Raw genomic sequence first — 20,049 nt, forward strand, 5'->3', positions numbered from 1 at the left:
AAAGCTTAATATAGAACCTGAATTAAATCTTCACAATTACCAGGGCAAAAAGTGTTCTCAAAGCCTTCTCATAATACTACTCTTGTTCCCGTACTAGTTGTAGTAAAGCCTATTTTCAGAAAGAAATAAAACATAAATGAGGGAAGCTTGCTTTTTAGGAAAAAGGATGATACTGGAATCTAAAATTCTAACACACATTATGCATGACTTCTCACCCTGGAAGTGACAAAAACAAAAGCATCAGACACACTTGTACTTCATGGCATGCTGTGATTAAGTTTTATTTTCTTCATCCGATTTGTTTAATTACTTTGAGTTACACTAAGTTGACAAAAATCTCAGAACAGTAGTCATAAAATGATGACTTTTCAGATAGGAATGTAACTCAACCCTAGCACAACTCCACTGACTTGCTGTGAGCACCAAGAAAGGGACAGTCAGTCCATCATTATCATTATTAAACTGTTAACACTGTACTGGTGTTACCTAAAAAAATCAAAAAATCCCAATCTTGTACCACAGAGTTTACAGTCTGAAACCAGCCACAGTAATGCTAAACACTATGATACTAGCAGGCAGCTTCTACACAGTCAAAATAGGAGGCTAGTGTCAATATACAGTCATAGGCAGTAAATTCACAAGCTGAGAAGGAAAGTAACTCAAGGGTACTATAACAGAAGATTTGCTGAAGATCTTTGCATAACTACAGTTCCTTCTCTAGCGCAGAGTATCAAAGTCTGGAATAAGCCAGAAGGATCAAGTGAGAAAGTTGGATCAGAAGTGTGATGTAGCATCAGGAAAAGGCAGAGAAGTTAAGACTTCCATTTACTCCAGCTGGGCAAAGCAATACAAAAGGTTACATACAAAAGGCTACAGAACCGAAGCAATGAAAAGGCAGAGAAAATACTGGAGCAATTAGAGAGGGAATACATTTAAGAAGCACCAGACAGGAAAGTCTGCTGCACTTTGGGCTAGGAAGTCCGTGCAGAGAAAGTCACAGATCCATTGAGCAGAATACAGCAATCTAGTTTGGCACAAGGTTAACAAATTGAAAACAAGTTTTTGGCAGGAGCAAATATGCACACTCCAAAAAAAGAATATAAAATTAATAACCTAGGGAAGTTTAATATACAAAATGCATATGAGAAATAAACAACATCTTATAAATTGATTTAATAACAGACTCCTGCATCTTGGTAATGATGATAATCCAATAAACCAATAAATGATAATATGAGAAAAGGCCCAGTCCTACAGACTTTAACCACAATGGGTATTGCTACATGGAACTGTTATGATAGCACTTCAAGCATGGGAGCAGAAGTCTAAAGGCAACGTCCTCAAATTAGGAACATACATTAACTCCTAAATACTGCTGGTGGTATACTGTTGGAATATATCTGATAAACTAGATATCCTTGCTGGTGGTATACTGTTGGAATATATCTGATAAACAAACTAGACATCCTTAGAGAACACTTAAAATTAGTTCTAGCTTCACTGTGCAGTCACAGAGTATTTGTAAAGCATTACAGAAAGCTTATGACAACTTTTGCCTCCTGAAGTTTAGTGAAAACAAGACATTGCTGAAGAAGTCATTTGTGACTAGAAGCAAGAAACAGACTCAGATCTATAGCATCTTACAATGCTACTCATGTTTTAACTACGCATTAAGAATACTGTTTTGCAAATTTTGGAGCCAATCGTGATCGGTCTGGGGATCTTCACCTTCAGTGAAGCCAAGGCTGCCAAGTCATTGCAAGATTGGGCCTCAATCCCATGCAGTTAACTAAAATAGCTACAAGAACCAAAACAAAACATAACTTGTGCACTACAGCTGTGCAGTACCACAGTAAGTTTCAAACCCTTCAGCTTTTATTTCATAGATGTTCAGCATGGCTCTAACCCATGGGCTTTTATGACTGATGCATCTGCATGAAGCTTCTCATGAATGTTGCAAGCTTCTGAACATCCTCTACGGTCACTGCATTATATAAAGAGGCACGGATTCCTCCCACAGATCTGAATTGAAAAGAGAAGGGGAGGAAAAAAAATAGAAAGGTTTCGTAAATTCTAAAAAAAGACTTTAATAATGTTCACAGACATTTAAACCTACCCCTACTCCAAAGGGCTAAAATTCACATTTTATGTGAATGAGAAGCAACATTAATTCTTCAAGGCAAGCATGCAATCTAGAGAAACTCAGTATTTATTAGTTATATACAGCTCCAACGCTGTAGCCCTGTGACATCAAAAAGCTGTCTTTTTTAATCCCACAAACACCACTGAACATGGGAAGGTTTTCTTGCAACCAGGTAAACAAGCCATGTAATGAAAGGCTTTATACAATGACAGAATCTGACCTGAAGAGTCACCTTCTTTGACATTTGCACAGAGCCAGATTTATCAAATTGGAGAAGGAAGCAGAATTAAGGAGAAAGCTCTCTGAGCCCCACCACACCTAAGCAGTAGTTGAGCCACCAGCAGTCTTTGATTAGCCTCTAGACTGCTATTCCCAAGTGATGCCAAATCAATATGAGGAACAGCCTGTGAGTGAGAAAGGCTGGTAAGTCAATGCAGAGTGCCTGCTGCTGTATCCCTGTAGTAATTTTATTCTGCACAGGAAAGAGATTCATCCGATTAATACGTACCGATGCCCTTTCAGAGATATCATGTTAAGTTCCACAGCTTTCTCAAGAAATTTCTTTTCCAGCACTTCATCACCCTTGATACTGCCAATACGGAAAGGGACATTCATTCTGCTTCGGTTCTTTTTCTCAACTGGACATCTAGAAAAGTTGCAGAATGTAATGATTAACCCATTTTGTGCTAAATTTATCTATTAAGCTATACATAATTTCAGAAAGTGAATAATTGATCTGTTTAGCACCAAAGTCATTCCTCCATAGCTGAAAAGGTCATTACTTTCTATGAAAGAAAGCAGCCTTCCTTTTTTAACCAAGTATAACAATGGAAACAGTAAGTAGAATGCTTATTAACCCTTCCTGACATACTCAAAATTGCCAGAGGAATGCACAAGAGGCTTGTAAGAGACCTAATTTAAAAAAACATAATAAAAACCACCCCTCCACCCATGACAGCCTCAGTTACATTCCCTAGGGTAAGTGAAGTTAGTCACAGTGAACTTCAAGTCTCAAGCAGTTTCTTCTCTTTATCTTCAAAGACTGACACACTTAATTTATGTGATGTAGATTCTTGCAGGGATTCATTAGGAACAAGTTCTTATAAATTGCATGTAAATTTCATACCTATTATTATTCTATTTGCAAAGAATGGGTATCATTCTTTTTTAGTTCCTCCCTTGTTCCTTTGTACAGATGTCTCCATTATGAAGAGGAAAAAAAAGATCAATCATAGTATCTGCCTATGCAAATTTTCTGCTTCAGATGCAACCAGGAAAACACTCTTCAAAAAGGCCTATGCTTGTAAGCATTCCCATATATGAATAGCTGTAGCTACACTATAGTTTTTAGAAAATCCAGTTGCTACTAGGCAATCCGACATTACTCAGTGCACAGACTTTGGAAAGCAAACTGCAAATGGCACACAGCACTTTGTGGAAAAAAGTTTCCATTTGCTAAATGGCTTACCATACTGCTTACCCAGTGAAGCATGCCACAGATTAGGTGGCACATTACAGCTCAGAAGGCAGCTTCAAATAGGTCTTCCTTTTAGTCATAGATACAATAAAAAAAAAAAACCCAAGTCTTTACTGTATTGCTTAGTAAGATGCATACAGCTCAGTGAAGCTTGCTTTGCCTTCCCAATTGACTATTTACCATCCCATCTGCATTGCATTTCCCACTCACAGCCTTACAGACCAGCTTGCCAGAAACAGATTTCTATTTGTCACAAAATGTTTTTTCAAGGCTTCATTCGCTTACTGAGGTTTATGAAAAACCCTCAAGATTTCAGTAGAGTAGGATCACAATCCTGATCATGACAATCCTAAAGGCAAAGCTGTTCTCATTAACTAAATGGATAAGCAGAATGTATTCAATATTATGGACAAAACTATACCCCTGCCAATTAAGGTTGCAGCCAGCTTTAATTTAAAATCCAAATTTAATTTGCCCTATCCTAACTTTGACTTGAAAGTTAATTAGGTCCCAAAACTGTTGATTTTTTACTAAAGGAAAGTATTTTGCAGTTTCATAGTCAATTACTAGTTTTTGAACTTGGTGAATATCAGAATTATTCTGAATTACAACATCAGCTTTTAACTATACATATTCTGGGTCTTGTGAGCTCAAAAATGCCTTGCAACAGCATGTAAAAATCAGAGAGTTAAATATGCTTTGGAAAACCATCAAAAAATAATTGAAGAAAAAAAAACATACATAAAGAAATGTATTACATTTTTATTACATCTAGGTCTGATCTTCCTCCTATTTCAGAAAGTGTTTCAGAACTTAACACAACCTAGTAAAAATGCTCTCCTTGACAGAGAAAAAGCAGAGTCTGACTACTGAAAGAGATGGTATGAAGAATATGATGCAGAAGTAGTCTCTACAATTTCTTACAAGCCACCTTCTCTGTTTTGGGCTGTATTTCCCCAAGAGATTCAGTAAGCATACAAACCCAGAATCTGCATATCTGGTTTTTGTATAATTTTCTCCTAGGCTCCTGCATTTTATTAATATTAATGTGCTTCACAACTGATCTATACAGGATAACTTGAAATAACTTCCTGCTGGAATGAGATTCATCCTTGGATAGTTATCAAGTGAATGGTTTGCACAAATATTGCCTGTAGGATTCCTCAAAATTTCTATATACTGAAAAGGTAACTTAAAAAATAAGCTGCAATCAGACTCTTAAGTTATGAATATGTTTGGCTCTGCAACAAATATTGAAACCAAGGGGAAAAGCACAGCAACTTACACATAGAATCCATTAGATTTGTCTATAATGTCATAAATCATTCGTGATTTGATTAAACTAAGTTTATCCATAGCTGCAGCTCCACCATTATTCTTTATCCATTCCAGTACCAATCCCATGATATAAATACTGCAAGAGGAAAAAACATTTTTCAGTCAGATTATTTAAAAAAAAAAAAGTTCTGTTTAAGAGTTCACAACATGTTTCAGATACAAAATGTTATGTTTGGTTTTAGGGTGGTTAACAACTCAGAATCTAGACTATTTTACAAATTATGACAATTCTAAGCAGGCAATGTTTTTTGGACACAGATGAAGTATCCTGAAATTTAAATGCTACACAAATCTGTTCGACCAAACTTAATCCTTTGGACCACAGAAGTACAAGTCCTGCAGATTTCCTGCAGCCCTGCAGGGCTCCCAAGGACATCCCCAGACATGCTGCGTGGACTAACAGTTCACTGAACACACAACTGACTGTCAAGTCCTAGAAAGAGTTAGCACAAAAGTTAGTAGCATCCACACTGTGCAGCTGCTCTAGCAAATCTCAAATGTATGTACATTAATAATGCCAGAAACCTAATCACATTTTCACAAATGTTAAAAATAAAAACTATAATCCCATTTATGTCCAAAAAGACCGTTTGCCCACACCAACAGTGAAGTTTAGCGAAACAAATAATGATGTATCACACTTAGTTATTACCATTCAAGTTCTACGTAAAGATCTGGAAGCCTACTGGCATCATGTGGCTTGGGACCAAGTATTTCAATGCTAGTTACTAAGTGCAACATAAAAAAAATCCCTGAGGCCTTTTGCCTTTGTGCTTTTGCTACAAAACTCAGCTTGTCCAAGTTCAGGCATTTCCCACGACTACACCACTTTACATAAAAAACTGTTCACAAGTTTTCATGGCATATTTCCAACAAGTTTGCTTTTTTTAATCCCTTCATTACAGATTCCAAGGGCGTGCTCAGAGAACATTACCCTACAAGTTTCCCTAACACAAATCTAGCAGTAGGTTGTTTTAAACTTTGCTACTTCTAATTTCTCAGGGGATGCCAGCATCAAATCTTTGAACACTGCAGAAAGACTGCAGAATAACTGAGGTTACAGATTGCCTTTTATACAAAGCACCTTACAGCTTTGAGATCACAATCTTGCCACATTTATGACAGAACACTGTCAACTACCCCAGTGTAAAGGATTTAAGTGAAGTATAGCCTATGACCTTGCCAAATATATAGGGCCACATTCGCCTCTTGCCCTCACTTCCTTGAGTGAAACTTTTTGGACAAGTAAAGTTTAAAGAAGTCAGCCTTAGAGTCATCCACAAAACCCAGCCAGGTGAAGTCTTTTATCCATCTTTCATCTCAGTCAAAATAATGTTTCTGGAGCAATTTTAAATGCAAAACGCATTCTGGAGCTTGGAAATAAGATTTTTATAGCAAATTCATTGTTAATTTTAGCAAAGCAGATTAGGGTCAAAGAGTTGAGCTCTGAGTACCAAGAGGTTAAAGCCATTAGCATCACCTTAATTTAATTTAACATCCTGCTGAAGTAGCTTTTGCAAATTCAGTTAGTATTTCCTGCTTGTTTGCCAGCAAACCATTAGAGAGCGCGAGGAAGAGAGTAAGAGAAAAAGAGAACTAAGAAGCTTTGCCAGTTCCTAACAAAAACTGTAACAGGCATTCAGAGGCAAGCCAAACAGATGTGCACCCTGCCAACATTTCAGTCTGTGTTACATTCTGGATTCTGGAGTATACTCCAACGCGGGTCTGCAGCATAAAGTGAAATCTGGCAAGACAGTGAACAGAACTTTATTTTCAGCTCCCTTCATCTCCCACTACCCTGTTAATGTTACTGACAGATACTGAGTTACAGCTAAAGCAGCACTTTCTTTTCAGAAGTTCTCTGCAGTGGCTAAAATAAAGATGCAGAATTTAATTTGTTTTGCTTTTCAAACCAGAGGAGCAACACTGTGTTCAAGTGCTGAGATTACGTAGAACTTTGGTTTTTCAAATGGAAATAGCTTTGTACTTGGAAAACATGAATGGCTGGATTTAAAACCTGGCATGTGCAAGTACACAGTGTCCAAAACAGTATGTGTGACTTGGCAGTCAGGAAAATAATCGGTCATGAAATAGAGGCTTTATCAATTACTGGGAAAAAAAGACACACATACAGCCCACGTTACAAAGCTACAATCAGAAAGACGACAAAAATATGGCAACATTGTAAGGTTAATTCTTGTCTTAGGAGCAGCCCTAAGGATACTGGGTGGACCCAACCAATAGGGCAGACGGGCTGACAGCAAGAGTACATCATTACAGCACTACTCTACAGTATGCATACTCCTTGGGAAAACTAGTTGGGCATTGTAAAATCTGGAATAAACATATGCTCACAAGATTTACTGTTCTTTTGATAAATTAAGTGCCCCTATGTCATTGCAATAGCACACCCCATAGTGAGAATCAGCAGATTCAGAGATACAATTAGTATCACTTAAAAGTCTACTGAATTTAAGTGATGACATTAAGGTAGGCTTTATACACAGGAATCACTGTACTTTATGCCTGTACAGTGCATTTAATATCTGTTGGACATCATTAGGGAACTTAACTTTGCAGATTCTGGCATGTACCAAAAAAGCTGTAAGAACTGAGATTAAACATCAATAAAAGATTACATTATCAAATTACCTGAATCAAAGGGAAATCTTATCTTTCTTTAAAAGTAGAAATCATTATTTTCAAAGTAATTTAAAAAACTTCTGGGAAAAAAAGGATACCTTGTTTGAAGATTTTCTTTTTTAAAATAATTATTTTAGTAGACATCGGTATAAAAATGCTCCAGATTAAGAACGGGTAGATACTACTGGCTCAACACCTAAATATGCCAGTAGCAAAACATTTCACTAGCTATCAAAAGTTAGCAGATAGTAATTTTAAAAGAGCAAGCTGTAGTCTGTTCTGCTTCTTGCATACATGAAATCACCAGGTACATGCCAGTTTTATGATCCTGATTGCTAGCAATGATTATGAAGCTAGACCAATTTTATTTTTGGATGTGTCAAGTCAAACACTGAGGCAGTACTCAAAGAAATATCGAAAGTTATACTAGAGAATAAAAGAAAGCAATTATTAAAATGCCTTTTAAAAAAATTCTTTTACAGTTTCATTTCAAAACTGACAGTAGTGAATGAGGTAGCTAGAACAAGAAACATTAAAAAATTAAAAATAATACATAGTCTTGTAATATTTTATATTATTAAAACCTTTAATAACAATAATATTTACTAATTTCCAGCAAAGAAAATCAATAGGGATCTGGAGGTTCAAATGCCGAGAACAACCTCAGGAAGAAATTAAATCAAATCTGTACTAAGTGTTCAAGAAACAAGACTAAGTGCCAGATTACCTACTTGCAATGATAGAAGCATCACCACTGAATTGACTAGAGTTGCGTTCATCTAAGTCAAAACTGGATCCTGAAACTTCTACAATGGAATTACAACATACAATATTTACCTCTAAAAATTACTGTCCTTTATGGCTGAGTCCCACTAGGCAACCTCAAAGCCTACTACAGTCACATGGCTGGACACATCCCATGTTTTCACAGGAATCATGCGAAACACACCAACATATCAGTGACTTGAAGGCACTCAACTTCTGAAACTTTTCTCGGTAAGAGCAGCAGATGGCAGTGCAGAAGCTTTCTGAATAAGAGCAATTAAATAGCAGGGTAGATACCTGTAGCATGGTGGAGTGTTATACAAGGAGCCATTCATTGCTTGTGTTTTGTAATCCAGTACTACAGGACATTCTTTCAGTGCAAATCCCAGCAAGTCCTCACGTACTATTACAACAGTAACTCCAGCACAGCCAACGTTCTTCTGAGCACCAGCAAAAATCACGCCAAACTTTAACAGGAAGAAGAAAAGAAGGACTTGCTACATGCATTCACTAGCAGGTCTCATAACTGAGTAATACATCAATATCATTATACAACAGGCATACAACTCAGCTGAACAGATTAGAGAATGTGTCAAAAATAAGCAAGTTGTAGGTCAAAGAAGAGTTAGAAGTTCTGATTTTGAAGTGCACTTATAGCTACAGTTGTTATCCCATGTACGTCTATTACCAGAACCATGTATCTTGATTCTGCTAAGAACATCACAACAAATTTCCCAATAATTTGCTAAGTGTTTATTTAGCAGTCACAAATAATTCTCAAGGCAGTCTGTCCCAATTTCACACTATTCCAAGCAAATTTACTAAAAATAAATTCATACATACATCACAGTATTTTCAACCATTCTGGTATTTCAAGAACAGGCATCATATAATCCACCTGTTCAAAGAAGCAGATCAGGAAGGGCCAAGATGAATGTACTAAGAGTTGCCCCTTCTTTTTGCTACACACGAATAAGAAAGGTCAAACACTCTATTCCACTAGTCAGTAACACTTCCCACTCATAACACACTTTACAAACATGAGCAAGTACTATGTTCTGCCTCTGTGTTATCTATGAAACAGACACAGAATTGCGAGGCACAGGAAGCTTTAGCAGCTTAAAAGGGGTTACAGATTTTCCATGTAAGAGGCAGGATCAAAAATTCTGATTCACAGTACCCTGCTATAGCCGTATAAACTATCTACAGACTAAATATGATTCAGAAGATATCTTTTTCAGCTACAGCATCAGTGAAGACCATACAGTAGACAAATAATCTTGGACAGCTATGAACATGAATAATTTCAACATATTTCAATATGTTTTTACTGAAAAAAAAAAAAAGGACAACAGATAGACATTGAAGTCTCAAGCTTTAAAATTTCAACATTTGTATCCACCATCAGATACCCAATTAGCAAAATACGATTTCCTTAATTTCACTGCTCCTCATGTCTGGCCATCCAGACATTTCAAAGTGCCTAATTATATGCATTCAAGCTTGAAAATGCTTTGTGCAGCCACTGTGTCCAATACTGTACCTTGGAAACGTCCACAGGTCTGGACAGGAAGTTTGATGACATATCACAAACCAAGACTGTCCCTTTGACATCAGGTACAAAGTCAAACTCCACACCATGAACAGTCTCATTAGCACAGTAATAGACATAAGATGCATCTGGATTAAGATTCCAAGTGCTTGGGTCAGGAATGTCTGAGACAGACAAAAAAGAAAACCAAAGGTCACTGGAGACAAGTAATTTTCCTGGTATGCAATTTTACTTGAACACTTAAGTGTTGGACTTAAGTGCAAACCCATAACGATTTTGCCGTATAAAGTATTAATTAGCTTGTTACCAGGAAGATATAAATTAACTGCAAAGGAAACAACACCAGTGCATTCCCAAAATTCTGTGGTGAGCCATCATTAAGCTTGCAAACACTCTTCTGGTTTTCAGCACTTAATTCCTGAAGATATTTTCATCAGGTTTGCAATCCTAGACTACAAACTACTGCCCTAGGGGTCCAAAACAGCATTTCAGAGGAACTCAGGTGTTGGGTCCAAGAATCCTCCTGGTGCCTTTGGAACCACAGAAGCATCCAAATTCTCACTGGCGAAGGTCTCTAAAGCTGTGTGTCTGAGCATCCCCAGAAGCTTTTCACTCTTGCCCAAGCTGAACACAAGGTTATCTACCTACATCCCATTTAAGCCTGGCAACTGATTTGCAAAACTAAGATTTCCTTTGTCAACAGGCAATATACAGGCATGCCCTGACAGCACAGAACAGGTTTTGCATAGAACAAATGGTTGCTCTTCCTTTCTATTCTCCTCCAAAACATGAGGCAGAAGAAGTGCTGCTATTGCCTCCACCATTATTTACTGCCTCTCCCCTTATCTACAGCTGCCAAATGGTGAATACACTCCCCTAGACTGGGAACTTGTAGGTTCAATTCCTTCCTGTGCCTCAGAGGCTATAAACTTATCTTCCAAGTGAGTGCCCTTATCACCAGTTAATATACTAACTCATATGGGGATGTTCTTCATCTTTCCTGTTGTCACCCTTCCCAGTTCAATGCTACAATTTGTACCAGAGGGAAGAAAAGTGAGCATGACTAGCAGGAGTAGAAACCAGAACTTAAGTGTCTCTACTCCAAGAATTATTTATGTATACCCAGTGACAAATTACACACTTAAAATGTTCTTGAAACAGACTCTTTCAAAAATTCCCAATGCCTCAATTACAGTTAACCTTTTTCTTCTTTCTACACTGTGGTCATTCAGATTTTTACATCCCATAACAAGCTTCAAGAGGAAGAGTTGAAAATGCCCCTTCTATTCCAGAGCCAACTGCCTGTTATGACACATGGATGGGGAAGATAAGTATTTGGGAACCCTTGAAAGTAGGTAACAAAATGCAGGTCTCCCATCTCCTGGGGCAACAAGGTTAAGATCCCAGACATGCTTCTAAATTTCAGAGCAATCTCATTATTGAATGTACCTGAAACTGAAATACCTTGCAATATCCCTGCAAATAGCTTAAGAACTCAGTTAAATAACAACAACAAATCGGACAGCCCAGACCATTTCCCTACTGATACACATTTGCTTCTTGCCACTTGTTTTCTGGGATCTGCTCAGCCTAGTTTCACAATTCTTTTCTGGTGGAGACTGTTAAGTCATCCAACAGATCTCCCAGTGATGAACATGGAGAGATGTGGCAGGCAATCTTTTGAGTGCTGGGCAGTCAACTCTAATTAGTTAACATTCAATAACCCAACAGCTGAGTTAGACCAATTTTTAGAGCAATTCAAAAAGCTAAGCATTCACATGGATGGATGTAATCATCAACTTACTTGTATAGGTTCCTAGTTTTGGATGAACAATATTCACTTTGGCATACTTCTCTGCTTCTTTAGCTGCTTTTGCTGACCAAGCTCCAGTAACCACATAATCTGCATGTCTTCCCTCCTTTAAACCAATAAGATTAAGTGGGACTGCACTGAACTGACCAGATCCACCTCCTTGGAGGAAAAGAACTTTGTAGTTTTCTGGTATATTTCTGCATGCAAGAAATAACCATTTATATTATTCCCAGAAGACATGATGCATACTACTTGATATTATGCATTTAACAGCAACAGAGGAAGAACACCATCATTTTAGAAGACTCTTTGCCAAGAGGTTAAACCAAATCCCATTAACTTACCTAAACACTGGTCTTGAGTAACAACTTAAGTATTAAGATTAATGCTATACATTTTACTGATAAAAATTTGCTGAAAACAAGCTTTTTTCTTCCCTTGGATAGCATTAAACAAATTCACTCCTGAGTAGCTCTACTGGTGTAGAGTACACACACACTTGAAAGATATTCCAGCAGAATTAATGCTCACTAATAATTCTGTCTATTGCTAGCTTCATAGCTTTTCTGTCAGGCTAAGAACTTCACAAGAAAGTGCTCACAGTAGAATTCAGCTTTGAGACCCTTCAGTTTGAAAGTGCAACTAGATAATAAATTGTACATGCAAAGCAAGTGTCATAAGGAGTTGTTCATACAGTCACAAAAAGCACTTGCTGAAATTATTCATTAAAACCCCTCTGTCAATGACTCACAGCCAGTCACAGCCAGAATTAATCTTTTATATGAAGTGACCAACATTTTTAACTATGAGAACATTAATTCTAAAACACGATATATTTATGTCAGATTTTTAAAAATGTGTCACACTACAAATAGGAAGAGGGCTCCTGATCAGTGATTCTAAAACATATCCATAGAGCTTATGTTAATAAAATCAGACTGATGAGTAATGTACAGATCACCTCTGTACTACTAGAGAACTGATTTCTATTGTTTCCACTTATTTCTTGATGAAAGTTGATGCCCTTCATTAATTCTATGAAGGTGACAAAAATCAAAATTTCAGAGGAAAGTCAACTACTCAGTGTATAGTAGACATACAAAAAGTATCATAACCTAATAAAAGCCCTTTGTCATATTCAAACAAATCAGCATCAAAACGAAAAGACCACCAATGTTCTTTCCAAGATTATTACTCTCAGACACAGTATCTAAACAAAAAAAAAAAACCAAACACACAAACAGGTGCTTTCAAGGAAAGGTCTCCACATTAGTCATTATTGGTGCAACTAGCACAAGCATAAAATAAAAATAAGCAGGAAGTAATTCACTTACAGCAATTCACGCATGAGATTTTCAGCTGTATTCAAAATTTTTGTGAAATCTGAGGTTCGATGGCTCATTTCTTTGGTGGAAAGAAAAGAAGACATAACATGAAACAAAATGGTAATACATGAATGCAGTTTAAAAACTGTGTTACGCTTTAAACGTTTTACACTACAGGCCCCAAATGCCTGAAGGCTCCCATTCCCAGTTCCAACTCCTTTTTTTTTTTTTTTTTGCTGAGCCTTCCTAAATACCTACACAAGACTCATACCTCCAGTCTTGTCCAGATCCAGGCAAATCCAGTCCATTCACTTTTGGCATCCACATGACCTTACTATACCCAGGAACAGCTACATTTGCATTAAAAAAATACTCCCTAGAAAGATGTAAGTTTTCCTCACTCTAAGAATCTTCTCTGCTACTAAATCTGTAGCAAGCATAGAGTAATGTACAGGGGGTTGTTTGTTCTTTTATTTTTAACAAGACTTCTTCATGCAGTAATCCTAATTAAACATAAAGGACACTTAATACTAATTCCTTTCGTTAAATCCATATGCTTTCTTCCATCTCTAAGAGGGTACAATTTAAACATGAATCCCAATCCTGCAGAGACTGCTGCACATTCTACTTTTAGCAACCAAACAGTTTCCCAGGATTAGTAAAATGCTGACCATCTACTTGCATAAAATTTTCATGCAACTGCAGCTAAAAAGCCAGTCAGCTACCCACATGGCACAGGAGACACCTCCTCCTCATGACAGAACAGCACTGCCTTCCTAACGGGAAGGACGCTATACATCAAATACATCTGAAGCAATTTGCCACATAGTGTATAAGATGCCATATATGGTACCTATATACATATATACACACACACACGTGTATAGTACATGTATATCTGTGTATAGTATGTGTAAATGTATACAGTATTTTATATATATAAAATTTTTTTTATATATTGCCTACATATATATACACACACATACACACATATCTCTGCCCAAAGATCCAAAAGTACTAATGTTTTACATACGGTTAGTTATCTTTTTTTTTCTCTAGTCCTTTGTTTTGCATCACTGAACATCTGGCTATGTATCATTTTATGGTCTCCTGATGAATGCTACAAAAGCAGTATGAAATGTAGATCTCTGGACATACATGTTACCAGAATAAGGTATTAGAAGAGAAAAGGAGCTGAAATACCAAGATCAAAAACTCTTATTAAACAACTCGGTTAAACATCTACATTCTGAAAAAATAGAGAATTTTTAGAGTCTTACCAAGAACACTTATACCAAGTCCTTTGTAGTCCACCAGTTCTTTCTGTGCTTCTAATAATACCTAACAAAAGAAAAAATACACAAATAAATTAAGGGAATTTTCCACTATCTGGAGTCACTAATGCATCATGCATATGCCAGCTGCTCCATATTGCAATAACCTGACACTTGTCAAGTGAGATTAGCAGAAGTATAGCCACCAATATAATTTCGTTGTATCTAGTAGCTGAAGGCTTTTCATAAGATAGCATAATTAAATCATATGCTTGTTGTGGAGACCATGTTTTAAGTTATTATTTCAACAGTTACATTTCCACATTTCAGAGTGATTTCTAGGAGTTGGATGGAGCTCCCAACCTTTTATGGAACGTATTAATGTTTGTATACGTACTCTTTCTAATCAAGCATCTTAAATACCCACCCCTCCACCCTGTGTTCTTTCACTTGACTTGTGCAAATAGGAGAACACAAGGTATTGAGGAAAACAAAATGAAAAAAATCACGTTGGGGAATTGGATATCTCAAACTGACTCAACAGGACAAGGCCTAGTTTCACACAATGAAGTCCTGCACTTTTTGAAGATGAGCCTTCTCTACATTATTGAAAGTTAGGAAAGAAATCAAGCAAAATTTTCAGACAACCAAAAAACACAGGTCATTCCTAGAAGCCCTAGCCAGGTAATCCACTGCTTCAGCCTTCCATTCTTCTTTCTTCTCCCATAGCTCCCAAATATCCACAAAGTGGAATTAGATTCTAATCATCGGATCTGCAGCTTCCAATTTCAGTAAATTCTTGTGTGAGAGCCAGAACATTCTTAGTTCCTCCTAAAGGAAGCAGAAGGAGAAGGAGGCCCAGTAGAAAAGCCACCAAAACAAATGCTGTATGCATGCACCCCAGGATCTGCCAAGAAACCACATGCTCTGGACAGTTGCAGGAACAAGAAATCTACCTTGCTGACAGGGTATCTGTCGACTGTAACAGCTGGTCACCAAGAGGTCAACCAGAAACAAACTGTGCTGCTTTTGATGTTAGAGATTGTAAAGTTTTGACCACCATGTTTCACATGCAAACTTATCCATGCCAGAGAAGGGGGCAAAAAGTCAAAGGGAACACACAGACTAATAGAAAGGGCTTGTTAAACCTCCTGATAAAATCCAGTTCTGTTAGAAACATTCTTTATCTGACAACCTGCACATGCCTTACAATAGACATTCATGATACACCTTATAAAAGCCCCAAAGAGCTCCATCCACCTTCTTGCTTCAGTGAGTCCGAGCGCTTCATATGTGGTATCAGCCCACAATCAAAGTGAAACAACTGTGATACAGTAGTCCATATAAGAGCACTGCATTTTCAAGAGGGGAAAACAGATTAATAATATTGGAGTTCAGCTATGCTCTCCTCAAACCCTAAACCCAGTTGTCAGTACTCCCTGCTGGAGAGTTGGATACTGCAGCAGTTCTAATAAGAGCCCCTTTTGGAATCAAGGGTTCAAGATGGAACAACAAATTTATTTGCAGCATAATCTACAAAGGACATTTCCACTAGAAGAGTGAAAGAAAGGGAAAAAAAAAAAAGCTGCTGTGTGGCAAATTTGTTTACCTAAAGAAATTTATTAAAGAATAAAGAAACAACACATAAAATAACAAAGCAAGCTATGAAGGAAACTAAGAGGAGAACAAAAAAATTTCCACAACACATAACTCTTAAGTTGAAAGTCAGATGCGTACAATTTGGCAGAAACCACCCCCTCTCCATATGTAGCTGGATAATCTATGGCTGCTGATGCAACCCTCCGGAGGGTTGAGTCTCCTCTATACTCATTACCATTTTTTAAGTAAAGACTTCTCAGGGAATTACCATGCTATTTATCAGCTGACAAATAAGGTACTCAGCCACCCTCGCGCATACGAGAACTTGCTTTCCATCCCAAAGGCAATCCAGCCCTTGAAGAACGACCACATAGGATCAGATTCAGAAAAAAAACTCTGGGAGAGCAATCCCAACACCCCACCGGGGCGCGTCCCCAGAACGCCGAACCGACCAGGGCACCGAACGGGGTGGGGAGGGGGAGAAGAAAGGAGGCTTCGCTCCCGCGCGGGTCATCCTTTTCGCTACTATTTGCCCGAGCTTCCCCAGCCCTCGCTTTGCAGCCGGCGCCCGCGGAAGCCCCCCGGGGAGCCGGGCCGGGAGGCGGAACCGCGCTGCGCCGCGACGCCCGGCGGGCACCCGCCGCTGCCCCGCCGCCTCAGCCCGGGCGGGAGCCCCCTCGGCGCGCGGGCAAAGCCGCCTGCCCCCGCCAGCACCGCTCCCCCCGCGCTAGCGCCGGCCGGCCGGGGGCGGGCGGACACCCCCGCCCTCCGCCATGCCCCAGCCCGCGCCGGGAAGGGCCCCCGGCCCCTACTCACGGAGCGCGGCAGCTTCGCCGGCCCGGCGCCGAAGTTCGCCACCTGCCGCCCGCACTCCATGACGCCGCCGCAGCTGCTGCCCACCCAGCGCGCCGGCGGCCCACCGCCACTATAAACCCCCCGCCGCCAGCCCGCCGATTGGCTCCTGTTACACACACCCAGGGGACGGGGCTGCAGTCGGCCCGCCCCGCCCATTGCCCCACCCTCCCCCGGCAGCGCCCCGGCCGCCCATTGGCAGGGCGGGCACGAGGAGCCAGCGTGATCAGGCTAAGGAGCGTGGGGCGGCCCCGCCCCCGCGGCGCCGCCGCCGCCGCCACCCGGCCGGGGTGCGTCCTCCTTCCGAAGGAGGTGTGCGGGCGGGCGGGCGGGCCGGCCGGCCGGCGTTTTTCCCCGAAGGAAGCCAAAACTGGTGGGTTCCGGGGAAGGACTCGGAGCGATGAAAGGGATTTAAACGTGCCTTGCATTTGGAAAACCTCGTCAACCTTGCCGAGGTTTCATTGCACACACAGCCGCGGATGGGTGGGTAGGTAGAAAGAAGGAAAGCAAGCAAGCGAGCGTGTCCTACGGTAACTTTACTGTTGTTTTTTTCCCCATGCAGTTGCTGCTGCAGGGCTGGGACGCTTGTTCCAAAAGAAATCTGTACGAATGCATGAGAAATGAAAAAATAGCAATCCGTCCTTACAATGCGTTTCAGTTGATCCTTCACCTTGAAAGAGGTGGTTTCACAGTACCCAAATGTCATCCTATTTTGTGCAAAATTCTTTCCTCGCAGAGGAGCAGGATCTCTACCTTCTCTAATCCAAGAAATATCTGTGTGTTGCGCACGGTTTCCCCAAACAGCCTGTTGCAGGCAAATTGCTATTTGGAATTCACAGAAAGGGAATAAAAACAAGAGAGCTGTGAAAATCAATTTCATGGAATGGATAGCAGAGCTGGGACTTGCCTTCAGGTCTGCCAAATCCTAAGCTAATATCCCTAAATACTAAACTATTCTTTCCACAGATACCTTGGTGTAAATTCACTGAAAACATAGAGTTAATACAATTAAACTGTTGTAACTGAAGGAAAGACTTCAGCTCATCCAATTTCTTCTGATTGTTTTAGTGAGAGACACACTGCCTTACAATCAGTTTTCAGAAGTTAAAGGCAGTAGCAGTAAATCAACTTCGACAAAACAAGCCATTAAGTATGACTGAAAACAAATGGGCTTTATAGAATCCCATAATTTTCAAGTATCTTAGAAGAGATTCATGATTCTCATACGTAGCTGTATAAAGTACGGCTCTTGAACACCTTAGTCTGCCCAGTGCTATCCGTAATGCTAACCCGACTTTAGTCCTGTGCATGTTCACCAACTTTATCATCAACATTAATCACCTGTATACCAAATCTGCATTCCTTTCAGAAAGGAAAGTGTTGATGTCCATTATTTTGTGAATACTGGGATTTATATAAAAGGTCATTTTTCATTACAAATTATTTCACTGAAGAAATACTGACTACTTGGATTTGTTCCTTTTCCTGTCAAGCCAGGTCATACCTAGAACGATAAAAAGAATTTACAGATTGCAGCCTGATCTGGTATTTAGTTAACAGATTTTCATCTTATGCAAGATACTTTGTTTAAAAGGTTGTAAACAGATATGGTGGTTTTAGAGCAAAGATAGCCTTCATTTCAATAACGGCTATAGCTTAAGAAAAACCTACCAAACTCACTTTCAGACACCAGAACCCTCCTCAGTTCTAAAGAGATAATAGCAAACTTCACGGGCATTACAGGCTGGATACATTCTCTTCAAAACACCAAAGTATTTTTAAAATATGTCTCAGGCCACAACACCCAGAACACCTACATTACCTCTAATCATTAGAATTGGTTCTAATTAAATAGAAGCCCCTACTGAAATTCTCGGTAACAACATAGATGTGACTACAATATAATAATTTTTACTAGAATCTCAAATAGAAACAGGCTTAAGAGATATGGGCTCCTCCCAGGGGCTTTTCCCAGTATGGAACCCAGACTACCTATGTCTGCCTGGAGAGGTGGGTTCAAACTCCAACCAGCTGGGGAAAAGGTATCCTAGGTAGGAAGGGGTAGTGGAAGCAGTCAGAAAAAGTTTAGGTTGGTGATTCAGGTCAGGAAGCCTGGCCACTACTACGGGACGTGCTTCGACATCTGAGCAGGATCGGTCTTGAATCCTAACTGTGTGGCACAGACCACAAGGTAAATTAAAACTCTGGAATTAAAAGTGTAATTCAAACCTCTGGCACAAAGAGCTAGAACACAGAAATAGAAACCAGGCAAGCTGGTGCTGGTATCGGCTCAGAGTACAGGGAGTAATATCGGGTATTGTAGTTTTTCAGTTCAGGAAAGTCCCATCCTGCCCAAAAGGGTCAAAAGTAGCAACTCCCATGAGATTAGAGGATAACTGTGCTGGAAGCCTTGCCACCCAGAGCTTTAGAAAATCCAGTTCATATTGTGCATTGACAAGGGGTAAATAAAATTGATAAGGATGTATAAACCAGAAAGTTTCCTGATCACAGAACAGTCAGTTTTTACTACATGCAAGGGATTATTACGCTTTCACAGTTGGAGAGAACAAAGAGGAACAGTAAAGGTCACACCAGAGTTTTGTTTCTACTGGATTTAGATTTCTCCTATTTTAGTATTTTGCTACCAGCAATTATGATTTAATATATTTATTGCAGCAAAAAGCATAAATTCATTACATGAATATTCATAGTCATGCAATATAAAATACAAGCTTTCAGAACCATGACTTCCAGGAATGCTTCTGGCTTCTAGCATTTGACAGAGAACCTGACCCTTCAAGTGCCACAAATCCCAGCAGATGAATGTGAATTTGTATAATTAACACATAAGCAGAGAGCGCTGTACTTACTATGATGTATAACTGGAAAAAAAAAAAAAAGGAACAAATCAGAGAAAGTGTAGTATTTAAATGAAGTTTCAGAGCTTTCAGTGAACTTTTATTGGGTTCATCGTGACTTCATGTTATGCTGGACAGCAAAACCTTCATTGACTACTGCTGGAAAAGAATCGGCTCACTCAAGGAGAGCAAGCACACACGAGTTCCCTGTCTGGTACAATAACTGACAAACTGACGTCATTATTAAAAGACAAATAATGCTGACTACATAGTAACCTGGCAGCTGTTTCAGGAGGCAGTTGGGATGTCTCGTACAGCAAACCAGTGCGACTAGCAAATTTTGGGGGGACTTAAAACAAGATGCAGGTAGTTCCGACAAGGATTTGGGGTTACTTTGTTTTTCAGAGATC

At 39.4% G+C, this 20,049-nt stretch overlaps 1 protein-coding gene across 1 annotated transcript; it reads right to left on the reverse strand.

Annotated features, from left to right (window-relative positions):
- Positions 1-256: 256 nt before the first annotated feature.
- Positions 257-16,870, reverse strand: PSAT1 (phosphoserine aminotransferase 1). The gene is made up of 9 exons (XM_052777342.1): positions 16,746-16,870; positions 14,337-14,397; positions 13,066-13,135; positions 11,723-11,928; positions 9,910-10,082; positions 8,664-8,833; positions 4,906-5,034; positions 2,652-2,789; positions 257-2,022 (listed from the first exon to the last, which is right to left on the reverse strand). The coding sequence occupies exons 1-9, from the start codon at positions 16,803-16,805 to the stop codon at positions 1,917-1,919; spliced, it is 1,113 nt and encodes a 370-aa protein (XP_052633302.1). The 5' UTR covers positions 16,806-16,870; the 3' UTR covers positions 257-1,916.
- Between the last annotated feature and the right edge of the window lie 3,179 nt (positions 16,871-20,049).

Source organism: Harpia harpyja, chromosome Z (assembly GCF_026419915.1).
Source record: "Harpia harpyja isolate bHarHar1 chromosome Z, bHarHar1 primary haplotype, whole genome shotgun sequence".
NCBI classification, from domain to species: domain Eukaryota; kingdom Metazoa; phylum Chordata; class Aves; order Accipitriformes; family Accipitridae; genus Harpia; species Harpia harpyja.

What these genes read in the sequence shown, in the direction of transcription:
- PSAT1 (XM_052777342.1), bottom strand. Translation starts at nt 16,805, where the DNA reads ATGGAGTGCGGGCGGCAGGTGGCGAACTTCGGCGCCGGGCCGGCGAAG. An exon ending in AATCTCATGCGTGAATTGCT is followed by an intron (nt 11,929 to 13,065) that starts GTAAGTGAATTA and finishes TCTTGCATGCAG; the next exon opens with AAATATACCAGAAAACTACA. An exon ending in GACCTGTGGACGTTTCCAAG is followed by an intron (nt 8,834 to 9,909) that starts GTACAGTATTGG and finishes TTCCTGTTAAAG; the next exon opens with TTTGGCGTGATTTTTGCTGG.